This window comes from Chiloscyllium punctatum, chromosome 20 (assembly GCF_047496795.1).
Source record: "Chiloscyllium punctatum isolate Juve2018m chromosome 20, sChiPun1.3, whole genome shotgun sequence".
Lineage (NCBI taxonomy): Eukaryota > Metazoa > Chordata > Chondrichthyes > Orectolobiformes > Hemiscylliidae > Chiloscyllium > Chiloscyllium punctatum.
This window is the reverse complement of record NC_092758.1, coordinates 35,085,289-35,100,928: the sequence shown is the minus strand read 5'-3', so window position 1 is coordinate 35,100,928 and position 15,640 is coordinate 35,085,289. Positions and strand designations below refer to the sequence as shown.

General features: G+C 36.4%; 1 protein-coding gene across 2 annotated transcripts; it reads right to left on the bottom strand.

The window, feature by feature from the left end:
* Window positions 1–3,246: 3,246 nt before the first annotated feature.
* camlg (calcium modulating ligand) lies at window positions 3,247–13,715 on the bottom strand. 2 transcript variants are annotated; one of them, XM_072590661.1, is made up of 4 exons: window positions 13,479–13,715; window positions 9,824–10,296; window positions 5,838–5,903; window positions 3,247–4,762 (listed from the first exon to the last, which is right to left on the bottom strand). In XM_072590661.1, exons 1-4 carry the CDS (start codon window positions 13,651–13,653, stop codon window positions 4,571–4,573), a joined length of 906 nt encoding a protein of 301 aa, XP_072446762.1. In that variant the 5' UTR covers window positions 13,654–13,715; the 3' UTR covers window positions 3,247–4,570. The 2 variants fall into 2 exon arrangements, with proteins under 2 accessions (XP_072446762.1, XP_072446763.1); XM_072590662.1 differs by having other exon boundaries at window positions 13,500–13,715.
* Window positions 13,716–15,640: the final 1,925 nt, after the last annotated feature.

Below are 15,640 nucleotides of genomic sequence, written 5' to 3'. Positions count from 1 at the left end.
GTGGTTGCTCTTACTGATACTATAATGGACAGATAGATCTGCAGCTGACAGATTGGTAAGGATCAAGTATGTTTTTCCATCTTGTTCGTTCCCTCACCACCTCCTGCAGACTCAGTCTAGCAGCTAATTGCTTTAGGACTTGACCAGCTCAATCAGTCACACTGCTACTGAACCACTCCCCCAACCAGAGTACATTTGTGTTCTTGTCATTCTCAGTACTTCCTCCAAGTGTTTAACATACAGAAGTACTGATTCATCAGCTAAAGGAGGATGGTATACAGTAATATGCAGGAGGGTTTTTACCCACATTTAACCTGAAGCTGCAAGTCTTGATGAGGTTCGGAATCAATGTTCAGGACTCTGAGGGAAACTCCCTCCTGACTATATACCACTACCTCTGCTGGGTCGGTCATGTCCATGGGACAGGATATATCCAGGGATGGTGGCATGATGCATGATTCTGAGAGTACCACTATGTCAGGCTGTTCCCAATTTTGGCATTAACACCCAGATATTAATAAGGAAGACTTTGCAGTGTCAAAAAAGTGTGGTGCTAGAAAAGCACAGCAGGTTAGGCAGCATCAGAGGAGCAAGAGAATCGACGTTTCAGGCATAAGCACTTCATCAGGAATGAGGGGGAGGTGAACTTCTTCAAGGTAGGCATCCTTGGAAGAGGCTGCGTAGTAGGGCTGAAATCAACTGGGAAAAAGTAAGAACTGCAGATGCCGGAGATCAGAGGTGAGTGTGGGGCACTGGAAAAGCACAGCAGGTCATGCAGCATCCAAGGAGCAGGCGAATCAATGTTTCAGACATAAGCCCTTCATCACCGCTTTGTAGCAATTGGTACAACTGAATGGTTTGTTAGGCCATTTCAAATAGCAATTGAGAGCTAACCAGATTCCTGTAGGTTTGGAGTCATATGTCGGCCAGACCAGGTAAGGATGGCAGATTTCCTTTTATGAAGGACATCAGTGAACCAGTTGGATTCATTCATACATACATACATTTAACCTTTGTTTCATAAACACAAACTTAAAACTCTAAATATTAACATATAAAAGCCATTCACATTGAAAGCAAGTAAATTTACATGCCACTCTCAAACTCAATGTGAACTTTTATCATTATGATCAGTCTTGCCTGGAGGGTCTCCTATAATGAGATTAGTAAGTCATTTCATTATTCAAAGCAAAGCCTAAAATAGTTTCTTCTTGGATCAACAACATATTGTGAAACTATTGTGAATGTATTCCATAAACTCAAACTATTGTTACCATTTTGATTTGTTTCATTTATATTCTTATTTCAAAGAATGAGAGGTGATTAATATTTTTAAGGGCCTAACAGGGTTGATGCTTCATTGAGTCAGGAGAAGCTACTAGTAGGGAATAGTCTTAGGCTAAGGGATCAGCCTGTTAGAATTGAGAAACAGAAATGTCACCATTCAAAGCATTATGAATCTTCGTAGTTTATACTTTAAATAACTTCAGATGCTCAGTTTCTTCTCAAGACACAATCAGCAGATTTTTCAACAGTCAGGATCAAGGGTTGTGGTATACAGCAAGGAAATACGGTCTAAATAGATCCTACATCTTATCAAAACTTCCATTTGGCTATGAATATTTTAAAATTATATTTTCTTCCCTAATAGCAACATTCTAAGAGTTAAATTGAATGAGTTGCCTGATTCCCAAAGAATGTTTTACTACTGCATGAACAAAACTTGATGTCCAGAGTTTTACCAAATGAACTTAAGGTAGTAACACAATTTTATATAGCAAAACAGAAAATGCATCAAGCAGACAAAAAGAGAACCAGAAAATTCAAATGGGAAGACAGGTTAAAGACTACAAAAAGCAGCAATTTGACGACCTGCGGAGGAATATTTTTTATGCTTTATACTGAAATCTCCCAATTATCTGGTGTGTATGGGCCGTTATCTAAATGCGCTAGTCAGTTGCATGGGAGATACTTTGTTGCTGTCACAAGCTGAGCTGTGTGTTTTAAAAACAAGCAGCACGATCCAATCATTCCCATTTGAATCTGGGAAATCTCCATGCTTCAAAGTACGTCTTCAACTAGCTTCAAGAAAGCATCTAATTCATGACTCCCTTCCCAGCAAAGTCCCCCAATGCCAGGATCCCAAGTGTCCAGAATTGCCCTTTTAGTCTCCATGGCTGGTTGCCCAAGAATTCTAAATACTTGCGAGCTGACAACAGGGACCTTATTGTATTTGTCTACTTATAAAATCAAACTGTAATAGCCTAAGAAGCACATTTCAAGTTATTTATTTCTCATTTTAAAATCACACTTAATTTTAATACATTACCTCATCTTCAGTGTTTGTTAGCAATTTGTTTGGACTGATAACAAAACAAGTGCAATAACTATAATCTAGAAGCAATTCGTAATTACTGTGTAACATTATTGCGCTGTTTGCATTCATTTGGATATGCTGGTAAATTGATTAGCTTTAGTGATCAACAAGACCGAAATGTAAGAGAAGGGTTCACATGATGAGATTTATTGACACCACCAAAACCTCGAATCATTTTTAAAAAACAAACATTCACAGGTGTGTGAATAGCCTACACATATTACGATCCCTGATGGCACTTTGGGAAGATGATGGTGACCCACCAGTATGAGAATGCCCTCAGCCCACCAGAGTAAAGAAAAGTCTGTCTGGGATCACAGACAAACTGTTGCTTCCACAACAAACCAATGGAATTGTACTGTAGGAACTGATGCCTTCAAAATAATAATGGAATATCAAACATGCTAAAACTAATTTTACTGAGTAGTGGGAAGTAGCAAATGGGGCAGTACTATGATATTCACAACAAGAAAGTTTTTACAGTGTTCAGTTCACTAATTTCACCAAAGCAATAGTTACAAGTTGGTTTCATTGACCGCAACATAGAAGGGATTTCTAAAAAAAAAATCTATGTTGCCACGGTCCCCTTTCCGAGGCATATTGCAAGCAATCTGACGCTATCCTTTCATGTCAGGATTCAGCAAAGCTTAGCAAACAGGATGTTTGAGGGTCCTCCAAGAAGTCAGAGATTACTTTGTCAGATCATTTCTCAGGTGCTATGAGTACTGAAACATTCTTCAGACAATAGGCAATAGCCCTCCATTTCACAAGAAGCTTATCAGGTGATACTATGGACTATTCACCACTGTCCACCATATCCACCCCTCAATTTTGACAAAATTAAGTCTACCAAAGTTGCACACTTCATCTTGTGTATGTCATTTTATTGCATGATCATCATGTTGTATATATGTGAATATATATTATCATTTTCAACTAAGTTACATACATGTTCCCTAGCTTCCACAGATACAATCTCATTATGGAAACATTGAATTAATTGACTTCTGCTGGAAATGTGCATGAGAGAAAAAGTGAGTAAAGGAATAGTTTTGACACGATGCTGAAGAGGCACATTACCTTGATAAAATCTCTTTTGGCACTATGTATCAAAAGTAGATGCTACTTTGGGAAAAAAAAATAGACTGAGGAAATTTGATTTATCAAGAGATGAAAATTTACTTGAAATTCCAGAATTTGAGTTTATAAACACCAGCTGGCATGCTTTGCAGCCACTAAAAAAAAGTAGTGATTGTCCTTCCCATACTACACCCTTTACACCTACCTTACTGATTTATCCTACATCTTAGCTTGAAAGGCAAGTGCATTTGCATAAATGAAATATTTATTAACTTCAAATCTAACCTAGTCAGGTAGAGATTAAAACAGGAAGTGATCAGTTACTAAATATTTTCTAACAATGGCATTTTGCGACATTTTCATAAGTATTTAGAATGACTTCGAAAGTGTTAATGTATTTAGTTTTTAATGAATCGTAAACTGCACAATGAAAATGTTTGCTCTTGCTCCTCAACAACTTACAGGAAATGCATAGTATCCAACAATTTACTACAAATAAGGTGGTCTAATACAATATAAATACAAAACATGGGTAAATTAACTTAATATATGTTACAATTAAAGTCAAGTAAGAAACACACTGGACAGTGGGACCTTCCTCGTAAAGCATGGTATCAAACCAATGCAGGTGTCAAACAGGCAATGATAATATTCACAGTAATGTTAACTTTTCAAAATAAATATGTCTGTGCATTTTTGTTGCACTACAGATTGTTTATAAGCTGAGATGTATATGCAGATGTAAGTGCAGACATGGAAGTTTTGTACATTTTCAACTCAGCCTTCAAAAGCCGTACCAAAGTAACATTTGATGTCAAAACCTTAAGTTAAAAAGGAATAATATTTCTTGACATACTTTGTTCATAAATAACACATACATGGAACTGAAGTCTCCATATGCTGTTTTCCTAAGCTTATAACAATTTAGTTTTATCTGTTCAATTTTTTTGTTTCGGATATCTGAATACAGTAATTCAGAAAAGGGTTTGATAGGTTGCAACTTCCTGAAACATCCAGTGCCCGTTAAGACTAATGAATGACATACTGGAAGTGGCAAAGTTAGATTAAACAAAACTTGTCTTGTTTCCTTCTCCTTCCCATGCCCCAGTGACATCAAGGCAAATCAACACCAATAAAAACAATTACTTCATGAGAAAATATAAAGGTGAAAAAATAAACACACAGGTCTGCAAACACATCTCCCATTTTTCCATACGTATCCATAGAGCGATTGATGACCTCAGCAGGGATTCCTGACAGAAGCAGGGCAGCAGTCAGTACTGTCGTCTTTACCTTCTTTTCACTCTATGATGGAGCAGATTCATAGTTAGAATACTTTTCCCCCCCATATGAGATATCTCGTATTCCTGCAGTCATTGAAGTTTAAAGTGAAAAATGTTTGTGGTTGTTTTGGGCCCTTCAGCTGTAACACTTACATATATCAGAGCAAATGATAGCATTAACCTATAATGTAACCTATAATCTTCATTCAGTGTCATCATTAATCCTCAGCATCCCATGTTGTCTGCAGACCAAACAACAATGCAGTGAGAAGTTCACTTACGAGAAAGTTATGAACATATAGGAATAGAAAAGAGTTGTTTAAAAAAATGCTTATGTTTTATTTTGAGTTTAGCAAATAACAGTCAAATCAAAAACTAGAAGCAAGTGATCAGAATTATTTATTGACACACTGGAGTGTTGCTGTTGATTATGGGTAATTTCTCTAATCACTTCTAATGTCATTTTAGTTTTGTTTTCTCCCACCCAAATCAGAAAGGCAGCTGCTATTTTTGACTATTGTAAACATGAAAATAAAGCAGCACCTTGATTTAAAAAAAAGATGATCTTTTAACCAAATGGGTGGCAAACAAATCCTTATTATACGGAAACTAAATCTCCATATTCACATGTTTAATTTTTTTTTGTGACAAGCTATTGATAACTTTGGCTTAAATTTGTTAAACAGACACTGATTATTACAAATTATTTTCAAGAACCATAAAAGATCTAAGAACTCTTTGATTAATTGCAGAGTATTAACTTATAATTAAAGAGGATACAGACAAAAAGATAGCCGATTTGTAAAGCTGATTTTAAAGCCATAGGACTCCTTTTTGCAACAAGTTAAAATTTTTAAACCAATCTGAAATCCAATGAAAATGTGCAGCTGATTCTTTAAGATGCTTAAATTGCTTGTGTTTGCTTTCTTCTCCTAAAAGATGAAATCATGAGAAAGTACACAAACAGTGCAATCTAGAAATGGATTCAGAAACCTAAATATCACTTTCACTGTGTATATGAGTGGTTTCTGAAGAGTCAACTTCATTAACTTCGGGTGACATATAACCACAGAACACTTAAGAGATATAAATCATACCTTTGGAAAGTACTTTGATAACCCCATATATGCAAGTTGAAGAGTAAGAAATGGAGCAAAAATGGCCTGCAAAATATTCAGAGGAAAAAAAATCCATTAAAACAAAGAAAAATTAATGATACTAAATAACGAAAAAGCCAAGTTTGGGGTTATATTAGACAGCTCTGTCAAAGACCAAGTACAGATATAACAGGCTGAAGATCATCTTTTGTTAACTAAGATTCTATTATTTCTACACAGTGTAATTGCATCATAACAATAAAAAAGCTGGAATACCTCTGAGCTATTCAATGGAAAATAGTTAAGCATGACTTATGATAACTGTGCAAGTACTACAGTATTTGCATAATTATTCCAGATTCTTATTGTCGCTGACTACACTTTGTGTAATGAACTTATCCACAAATGCTTCTTACAGAAATACCATAATGACAGAAGAGAGAAACCTAATCATATGTGCTTTGTGACTCAATCTTTCATATTAGTAAGAAGATCCATTGCTTGCTTCTTTAAGGGATTCAATGTGCAGATTATTTGTTATGTGACCTTACTAATTTTGGCAACTTTTGCAACTTTTGTGAGAGGTCTGCATTCTAAATACATATAGGAATACAGGGTGGTCAGATCTTGATCAAAGATGCGTGCAATGCAGAGTGAGGAGGGGAAATGTTCCACCGATTCACAATGCTTCAGCAATTGTTTATCAATACCAGAACCAAGCAATGATTTGGAGATGCCGGTGTTGGACTGGGGTATACAAAGTTAAAAATCACACAACACCAGGTTATAGTCCAACAGGTTTAATTGGAAGCACACTAGCTTTCGGAGCGACGCTCCTTCATCACAATCACCTGACGAAGGAGCGTCGCTCCGAAAGTTAGTGTGCTTCCAATTAAACCTGTTGGACTATAACCTGGTGTTGTGAGATTTTTAACTTTGTAGAACCAAGCAAGTTTACATTAAAATCTCTAAGAATATTTACCAACCATTTTGACCATAAGTAGTCTTATCACTTGACCTGGACAACTGAATAAAATGTAATAATACAATGAACTTCAAATGGAGGGAATCTGAAACAAAAACAGAAATGGCTAAAAGAAAACTCAGCAGATCTGACAGTATCTGTGGACAGAAAAGAGAGTTAATTTTTGAGTCCACTGACCCTTCTTCAGAACTGAGTAATTGATTAAGTGTACTACTTTCATTTTTCTATGGCACTGGGAAGGTCATAGGTTTTTGATACTATACAATTTTCACACTGAAAGTGTCAACTAATAATTTTAGATTTTATGACATATTTGCAAAGAATCAATCCATGTAGAATTTTCACATTTTTGATCAAATATCAAGAAATGTTTAAACAACAAATAGAAAACAAAGTTAAGCATTTCACAGCGAGGTCAGCCATGTGTTAATTTTTGTTAGCAAGAGCAGAGCATAAAACTATCTGGATCTGACATTTACAAATACCTGGCATTCAGAAAATTTCTCAAACAGGATTAACTGCAGGACCTCACTTGGACTCAGGGTTTAATTGCAACTAAACATTGCAACTGTACTTTGGATTACAGCATCCTCAAATTATGAGAGATAACCTATAAATCATTTCTACTATTGAATATTATAATAGTATAAAAACTTCAATAATTTCACAGTGTGCAAGGGTTTAAAAAGTTGCAGGACTCCAGACCAATTTAAAAAGTTAACACTTTGATACATAAAAGCACCTTCTCAAGACATAAAGCATACATAGAAACTCTTGACTAGTTTTAATCTGCAACTGGCACCATTGCCATCTCTCTCGCATACAGTTAATTTTCCATCTATTAGTTTTATGATCGAATCAATTCGTCATCCTCCTTCCATATTTGTCATTTTTAAGGTTTATGCAAATAGGGAATGACAGCACTTCATGAAATCTTTTCTTTCAGCAATATTTTTTGAAATATAATTTTTTGGAAAAACATTTGCTGCTTTTTACATGTAAAGTATGCTGGGAAGAAGGACTTTATTCAAGCATTTTGTTCCTAGTACAATAGAATGATAACCATTAGAAAATTGGTGGAATGTTTTCAGCAGCACCTGCAGTGCCTTTCTTCATAGAACAGGTTGGTGATTAAGACCCATCAGCCTCCTCAGGCACAAATGAAAGGTTAAATGACCCATGCCACAATAATGATTTATTTGTAACAAAAGCTTTATGGAGAAGAACATCTGGCTTGCACATTTTGTTTCGTATGGAAACCAGTCCTGTGCTATTTCATGCATAATATACTATTTTGCTGCTAAGATTAAACTATATCCTTTAAAGCAACACAGTCTACACTCCATTAAGTACATGCACAGTCGGAACTTTGCAGGTTATTTAAAGCTGTAAATGTTAATGTTAGATATGCAGCTGGAGCCTGATTTTGATTTTAACAGTCTTCAAAAGTCTATAAATTATAAAATGACAGAAAATTCACAATTCAATTAATAGGAAATTTACAGCAAAGAACAAGAAGTGGAAACTCAAAGCAAAGTTATAAACATTAGGTAGTCAGCAATACCCAATTTTCCAAATGAATATTAAAAATTGAAAATAGTTTTGAATTCTTTTGCCTGTTGTTCTGGATTAACTTATTGACAGGAATTATGTTTGTAACATAAACATTAAAATGCAGAAAATGATTGAATTTACGAGGCTTAACAATTCAAAAAAAGGCACCAATAGTTATGGAAACAGAAAACTTCGAGCAAAACCCAAATTGTCCTGAGGCAACTACCCTAAAAAAAACTATGATATTCAAGACACTACTCAGTGCATTGCATGCAACAAATGGAAGTTAAATTTCACAACAGTACCATTTGATTTTTTAATATATTCTAGGCAGTCATATTGGCGATGGTAGTTGTAAGGCAGAGAACCCAAAAAATGCATTTAGCATAGAAACAAGTTATAACTTTTAACAGGCTGAGAGATTATTGAAATTTGAAAAAGGTCAAACTAAAAATGGACTTCCAAAACAAAAAAAAATCTATGTTTAAACAATCAAGAGAGTTATAGATGTTAATAAAAGGAAGGAAGATGCACAGGTAGTGTGTATTAACCTTCCCAATGAACAGTCGCACACTGACTAGATGAACATTAAACAGTTGTTCTCAATATTACATTTAGATGTTCATTTATACAGGGCAAATCATGTCTAATCTAGTTGAGTATTTTCAAGACAGTTTAACACTAGATAAAGGGATTTTGATTGCTATTATCAATACCATTATCTTTATCTACATGGATTTCCAAAGGAATTTGTTAAAGTTTCACAAGAGATTGACAAAACCAAAAAAGTGAACAGAATCTAAAGTAAAATTACAACGTCACTTGGAAATTAGTGGGAATTAAAGAGTAAATACTCTACTGGGAAGGATCTAACAAGTGATAAACCTGAAGCTTCAGCTTGCAATTATATTTATCAGTGACCTGTGAGCAGGTTGTGCCCCCACATCTGCAGATGGCACCAAGTTGGGAGGTGCAGCAAACAGCGCTGATGCAAGAGAAAATTACAAAGGAGCATGGATAGAGTAAATGAGTAGACAAAACTCTAACAGATAAAGTTCAACATAAAGTGTGTTAGATCTTAGATTTGACCCAAGACAGACAACATTCTAGCCTTGGAAGCAGCACAATACATTCACAGAAGAATGATCGTAGGGGTTAAAGGATTCAAATATGATGACAAGCTGCAGCATAATCTATAGGAGACAAGAGGTCACCTAATCAGTGGATAAAAAAAAAAGTTACTGTCCAGGACAACTAAAATATTTACTTCACCATTTGTTACAAAATTTGCCGCATTTTTTGACAGATGATGATCGGAACCTCTGGAGTTACTAAACAATAACACAGGAGAGCTGTAAACATATCAAAAATACACTAATACACATTAAAAACTTCTCTCCTCGTAATGCACATATATTTTATACCAGAATCAAGCTGTGGTACTCACCAAATATTTGCATATAAAGACTCGAACCATTAAGGCTAGCAGAGCACTCCCCACTAATCGGAAAACACGGAATGTACCGAACTCTTCACCCCCGCCTCCATTTTCGTGGCTGGTCTTCTCACTCATCAGTTGGTTTCTGAGTTTCATTGCTTCATCAAATCGTGATATATACTGCTCAATACCACGACGTGGAGCACGCTGGGCCTGCTCTACCGGCACATCAGCTTTACCTAGGTGCCGACTTCCTTGCCCTAAACTATTATCAGCCTCATTAATTTTGCTAAGAGAGTCTCTTGTGTCTACAGAATATGGCTGTTGAAGCTCTTTCCCATTAGTGTAATGAATGGATGTTACTGAACCATCAGCAGTTTCACTTGTAATTCCTGGGGTTCTTTTGGGAAGGCTAGAATTTTGCAATGACTCTGTTTTCTCCAGTTCATAGGGTGGAAGAGAATCTATTCTGTTCTCCTCTTCTGAAAGAGAAGGAAAAATGGGAGAAATTATATTTGTCTTTCTTATTAACAACATTTAAAATTTATGGAAACATTAATCTGGGTTTTTTTTAAAAGTCAGCAGGACATTTCTGAATTCTTTACAGTGATGTACATCATTATTGGAAGCTCAGGCAATTTCTTCTTCAACAATGCTTAATTCCAAATCAGATTAGACCCTGTGCATGTAAAAAGTGTGTAATTCCTTGTATCATACACTTTAATGTTAACCTAAGAAAAACACTCCACACTACATTAGTTTTATAGAGAGACTTGTTGGTTATCAAAGAGATTTTCATATTATCAGCCTGGGATGGATTCTAGCAAATACCCCCAATTAAGTGAGGAATATGCTAACTTAATTAATTACTTGCTGCTAGAAAAAGTGAACCTCTGATTATTACCACAGTACTTTTGAAGGATATTTAGGATGCAAAGGCATTGTAAATACTAGCAAAAACAATGCTGGCATTCACATGTTAATTGGCCACATATTTGTTTCATCTGTTTAGTGATCAAGTAAAAACAACAATACGATAATTGCCACATCTATCATGGACTCACTAACACAACATCTGCTCTCCCATATCTCACAATAAAAATGGTAAAGCAGAAGTGCAAGTTGTTTATGTATTCCTGATGCATTCTCAATTGTTTTATGCTGCCATTGTTACTATAATCTTGTCTGCATGTTTTTAAAAGTACAAATCATGAACCACCAATCTAGGTCTAAATCAGTTCATAAGTATAGGTCAGCAGGAGCCTTCAGATCAGAATTATAATGATCTCTCTGGAACCATAGTGCAATCAGTCATAATTGGTGGGGATCCAAGAATCAATATTCTGAAGTTTTGTTTCAATAAGAGAAAAATATGCAAAATATTCCTCTCAGATAATTAAAACAATATTGGGAACCTGAAAATCAGTTGGCTCAAACTAAACATTTGAACCACAAATATTTCCAATGGGACAACCTGGCTAAGACAATTTTCAATGCAGTTTCAGAATTAAATATGGAAAATGAATGTCTGGGTTAGCGATTAGAACCGATATCACACCAGATTTGTTTTTAAAAATGTTATACGAGTGGTTAAAGAAAATGCGATAACAGAATATTCAAATATAGTGAACAAATGAGATTAAGATTGCTGCTCCTGAGTAGGATGAAACCCACACAGAAGTTACTACATAGCTGAACCAAGCTGTGCAATTACACAGAAGAGCAACAACAGTACTTGGTGTTAGGAGTAACAAAGTGTTATAGCAAATGTATAAAAATGTGGTAATACGCAAGTCAATTAGCAAAGGAAAAACAGATTATCATGTTTCAAGTATGCTTTCTTGGTGTACACATTTAAATTAGATTGATTTTTATAACCTGTAAATGCTGATTGACCTGCTGTGCTCTTAGCATTCCCTTTTCTTTATCAGATTTCCAATAATTTACCCTTTATTAACAAACAAATCTTATCTTACAATTGTTTAAAGTAACAAACAGACACTGTATAATTGCTGGGCACTTGAAATACAGATAATGACCGTTAGAAGAAGCAAGTGCTAGATACAAAGACAATTCACCGAATGGCTGATACCTCACTGCATTGGTCACAATGAGTCAGGGGTTTTATAAAGAAAAAAGATGTTATTCTATTTTTGGGACATTGACTTTTGCGACATTAGGTCAATTTGGAATCCAGGTGCACAAGAAAAGGAATCCAGGATGTGGCATGACTGTGTAGAGAGTTTCAGAGACCAGCAAAGAGGGACTTAGTAGATTGAGGGAAGAATTGTGAGCAATTTTGAAAACAAGCAACACTGGATACAGTCTCAAAGTGTGGAAGCATTCACTATTTTCCTGGTATCTGAGAATATTAGAAAGATCCAGGATTTGAGTGGAGGCATCATCTGCAAAATGTGAGGACAAGTGTGACCCAGGATGTTACCTTTATTGCCTGTACCTTTCTAAGCAGTCAGAGGCTGTTACCATTTTTCTAGTCAACAGTTCTCAATTTTAATAATTTATACTAGTAAAGTGAAAAGAATAATTTTTTAATGAAGTGTTCAAATATACATATCTGACAACTTACAATTTTCAGCAATCTGGAAAAATGGCTATTTAAATTAGATAGGCCAAAGCAATGGGTTCTAGTTTTTTCCTCTAAGGAAGTTCCATTATAACATTTAAAACAATTGAAGACCATAATTTGTAAATATAGAAGTGATATTCTATATCACCCATTCTTCTAAGAGAAGTCAGATCAGAAATGTTTATGCTGGCCAGCAAAATATTTTCAGCACAAAATTACTGCAATTCGTTAGCATGTACTACACGATATTTGCAAAAAAAGTCACACCCTCATGGGTATACATTTATCTACTGTTAAAATAGAATACAAACTCTTCCTAAAGTGATAGTTGTAAATATCACTAACTGTAGAAAGTACAGCTTAAGCCCAATTTGAATTAACACTAATCAATCAGATGGACAAACACGATTCAAGTACATTTTGATTTTGCCATTTTAGAATGTCTCGTTCAGACTCTCATCCTACACCCTGTGAAGGTAGAAAATAAATATTTCTCCACCCTCTCTCCCTCCTTTCCTTCAACTCCACAAACAAATAAGGGTTTCTCTCTCTGGGTTGTACAGAAATCTTCTCAAAACTCGTTAAGACAAATCAACCCTGAAGCCATTGTGATTTAAACCGTATTTTAAGACATGGTTAAGCTAATCAGCCAAGCATCGGGAGAACAACCAATCATTCAGAATAAAGGCTAAAAGGGTGATTTTTAAACCTACCATCACCGCCACACCCCCTCCTCTCACGTTTGACTTGCTAGTAAAAGAATGTATCATATTTTCATAACCACACTCCTTGTCAGGCTCGCTCCCACTGTGCCCTGGAGGTGCGCTGTATTTGCTTTCAGTAAGAGTGGGCTCTGTTGCTTTGGGGGGGCAAGAATAGGAGAATTGATTTTGACTCATGTTGCTGGTGGAATAAAATGGGGTGATGTGGGGGTGGGAGAATTATCGTGTCCTTCCCCCCCGGGTGTTTACAGCCGCTCTTTCAACCCCTGCCCGGGAATGTCTCTCCTGCTCTGCCGGTTGCTAAGGGTCTGAAGACAGAGAGGAGGACCAGGCCGCAATCCCTACTCCCACTCACCCGGGCCCGGCCCGCTCTTACTGAAACCCATGATCCGGTTCAGCCGCTCCTCCGAATTCAGCAGCAACTTCCTCCGGCGGAGCTCGGCTCTCCTCCGCTCCGAGCTCATTTTCTTCTTCTGCTGTTGTTGTTGTTGCTGCTGCTGCTGGTCCTCCTGTTCGCCGCCGCTCTCCATCCCTCCCGCTGACAGAGACAGTCGCGGGTGGAGCCGCCAAAGCGCACAACAGTCGGGCGCACTCTGATGATGTCACCAAGGAGGGCTGAGCACCAAGACCAATGTTGTCATTGTTAACTGGCAGAGGGAGTCACAATCACATGTTCACAAAATACACCCACTTCACCTTTTAAAAATTATTTTAGCAAACCCTGAATCAGAGTTCAGTAAAGCAAAACTCTGCCTGAAATCTCAAATAGTGCAGAAAGGGCTCGAAATGTGTTGTGGATGGTGGGGCCTAGAATGGGCAATATCAAATTGACCATGTTCAGATCCATTGCCATCAATGCAATTAAATATCAGACACTGCTTAATGCAGGCAACTGGCCCATTTGGCATTGTCTGAAACAAATATGTGCCCTGCATTATTGGAAATGCAGTGTTAATGTCAAAAGGGCTGGTGTTGTAAGGGCAAATGGGGATGGTAATTAGACAAGTAATAAATGATGCATTGAACCTGCCCAATATGGTTATTAGCGAACAAATATTGACCTTGTCTAGGTTGAGGGACAATTCTCTGATATCTCATCCTCCCCCTCTATATGCCAGACCTTATCATTGAACAATAAGTAATTATTTCCAGGAATTATCATGGACTTCATCTCCTTTGGAGACTTAGCTTTCGTGATCTCCTAATGTCACATATACCCCCAACATCACACAACTTATTTCTAGGAACTGCAAAAGAGGAACTGCTATAGAGCTGACCCACAATTTGAGCCTGTTCTTGCCTCGTGGAACATTTTTCTTCAATCCATTTCTTTTCTCTTGCTAGTCTTTTAACCATCTCTGTAATTGATAGCACCATCAATTTAACAGTTTGTTGTTTCCTTGTTCTGACCATTCATTTTTCAGCAGGGCTATCCAATTCCTTCACATTTATCCTCCACCTGGATGGTGTCAGGGTTCTCTGTACTTGAAGAGCGTACAGATCAGCATCCATTAACCACCACTCTCCTCAATGTATTCACTTATTCACCAATAGACTGACTCTTTATTTGGTTCCCTTGCTTCCTCCAAATAAAATGTGTTCTTAAAGAAAAACCTAATGATACATTATTTTTGTTGTGATGAATATGTGGAAAATTCTTTGTTGCAGTTAACTCAGGTCCCCAGATGACAGCCCCAGTTCAGTTGACTGCATCTGTGACTCTGAGTCAAGAAATGGTTGCTTCAAGTCCCATTGTGCGGATTTAATTCCAGATATTTAAGGGATACTCCAGTACATTCGTTTTGGAGATGTCATTTTACAGATTAGATGTTGAACTGAGGCCATATTGTTACAACGAAAGTTGCAGGAGTGAACTGTCAATCTGCTCCCACTATTCTACAGGTCACAGTGCAAACTAAAAATACATATCACTGTTACCAGGATGGCCTATAAAATGCCTAATTAATTTCAGTTTTTAACTAAAAAAAACTATCAACTAATTTTCTTTATTAAATGCAATTATTGGTTTATAATCAAAGAAAAACTTATTAAATGAAGATACAATAACTCATTGACATACACTGGAAGTATAAATGTTTATCTCTCTGAATAATGCTAAAATACATACAGAAAACATACACACACATTCACATATAAAAGGTACAGGTTAAGAAAACAGATATCTCTTTGTGAAGATTCTCTTTAATAAAATAAAAGAAAAAAACACTTTCTAGCCATTCAGGTTGTTTGTGAAGGCAAAAAAAGATCAGCCATGAAATGTTCAGACATCTGTTAGCTTGATGCTAATGTGTATATGGTCAAAAATCACACAATTAATCAATTGAAACCTGCAACTTCATTCTAACTGATTAAAGATTTAACAGCCATCTTAGATTTGTTCAATACTTTTGCATCAGTTGTTTGACCCTTTGATCTTTTCCTTGTAAAATCTGTGCCTGATGTCTCCTCTCTCAATAGCACCTGAAGAAGAAGTGAGGCTCCGAAACCCCGTGTTTT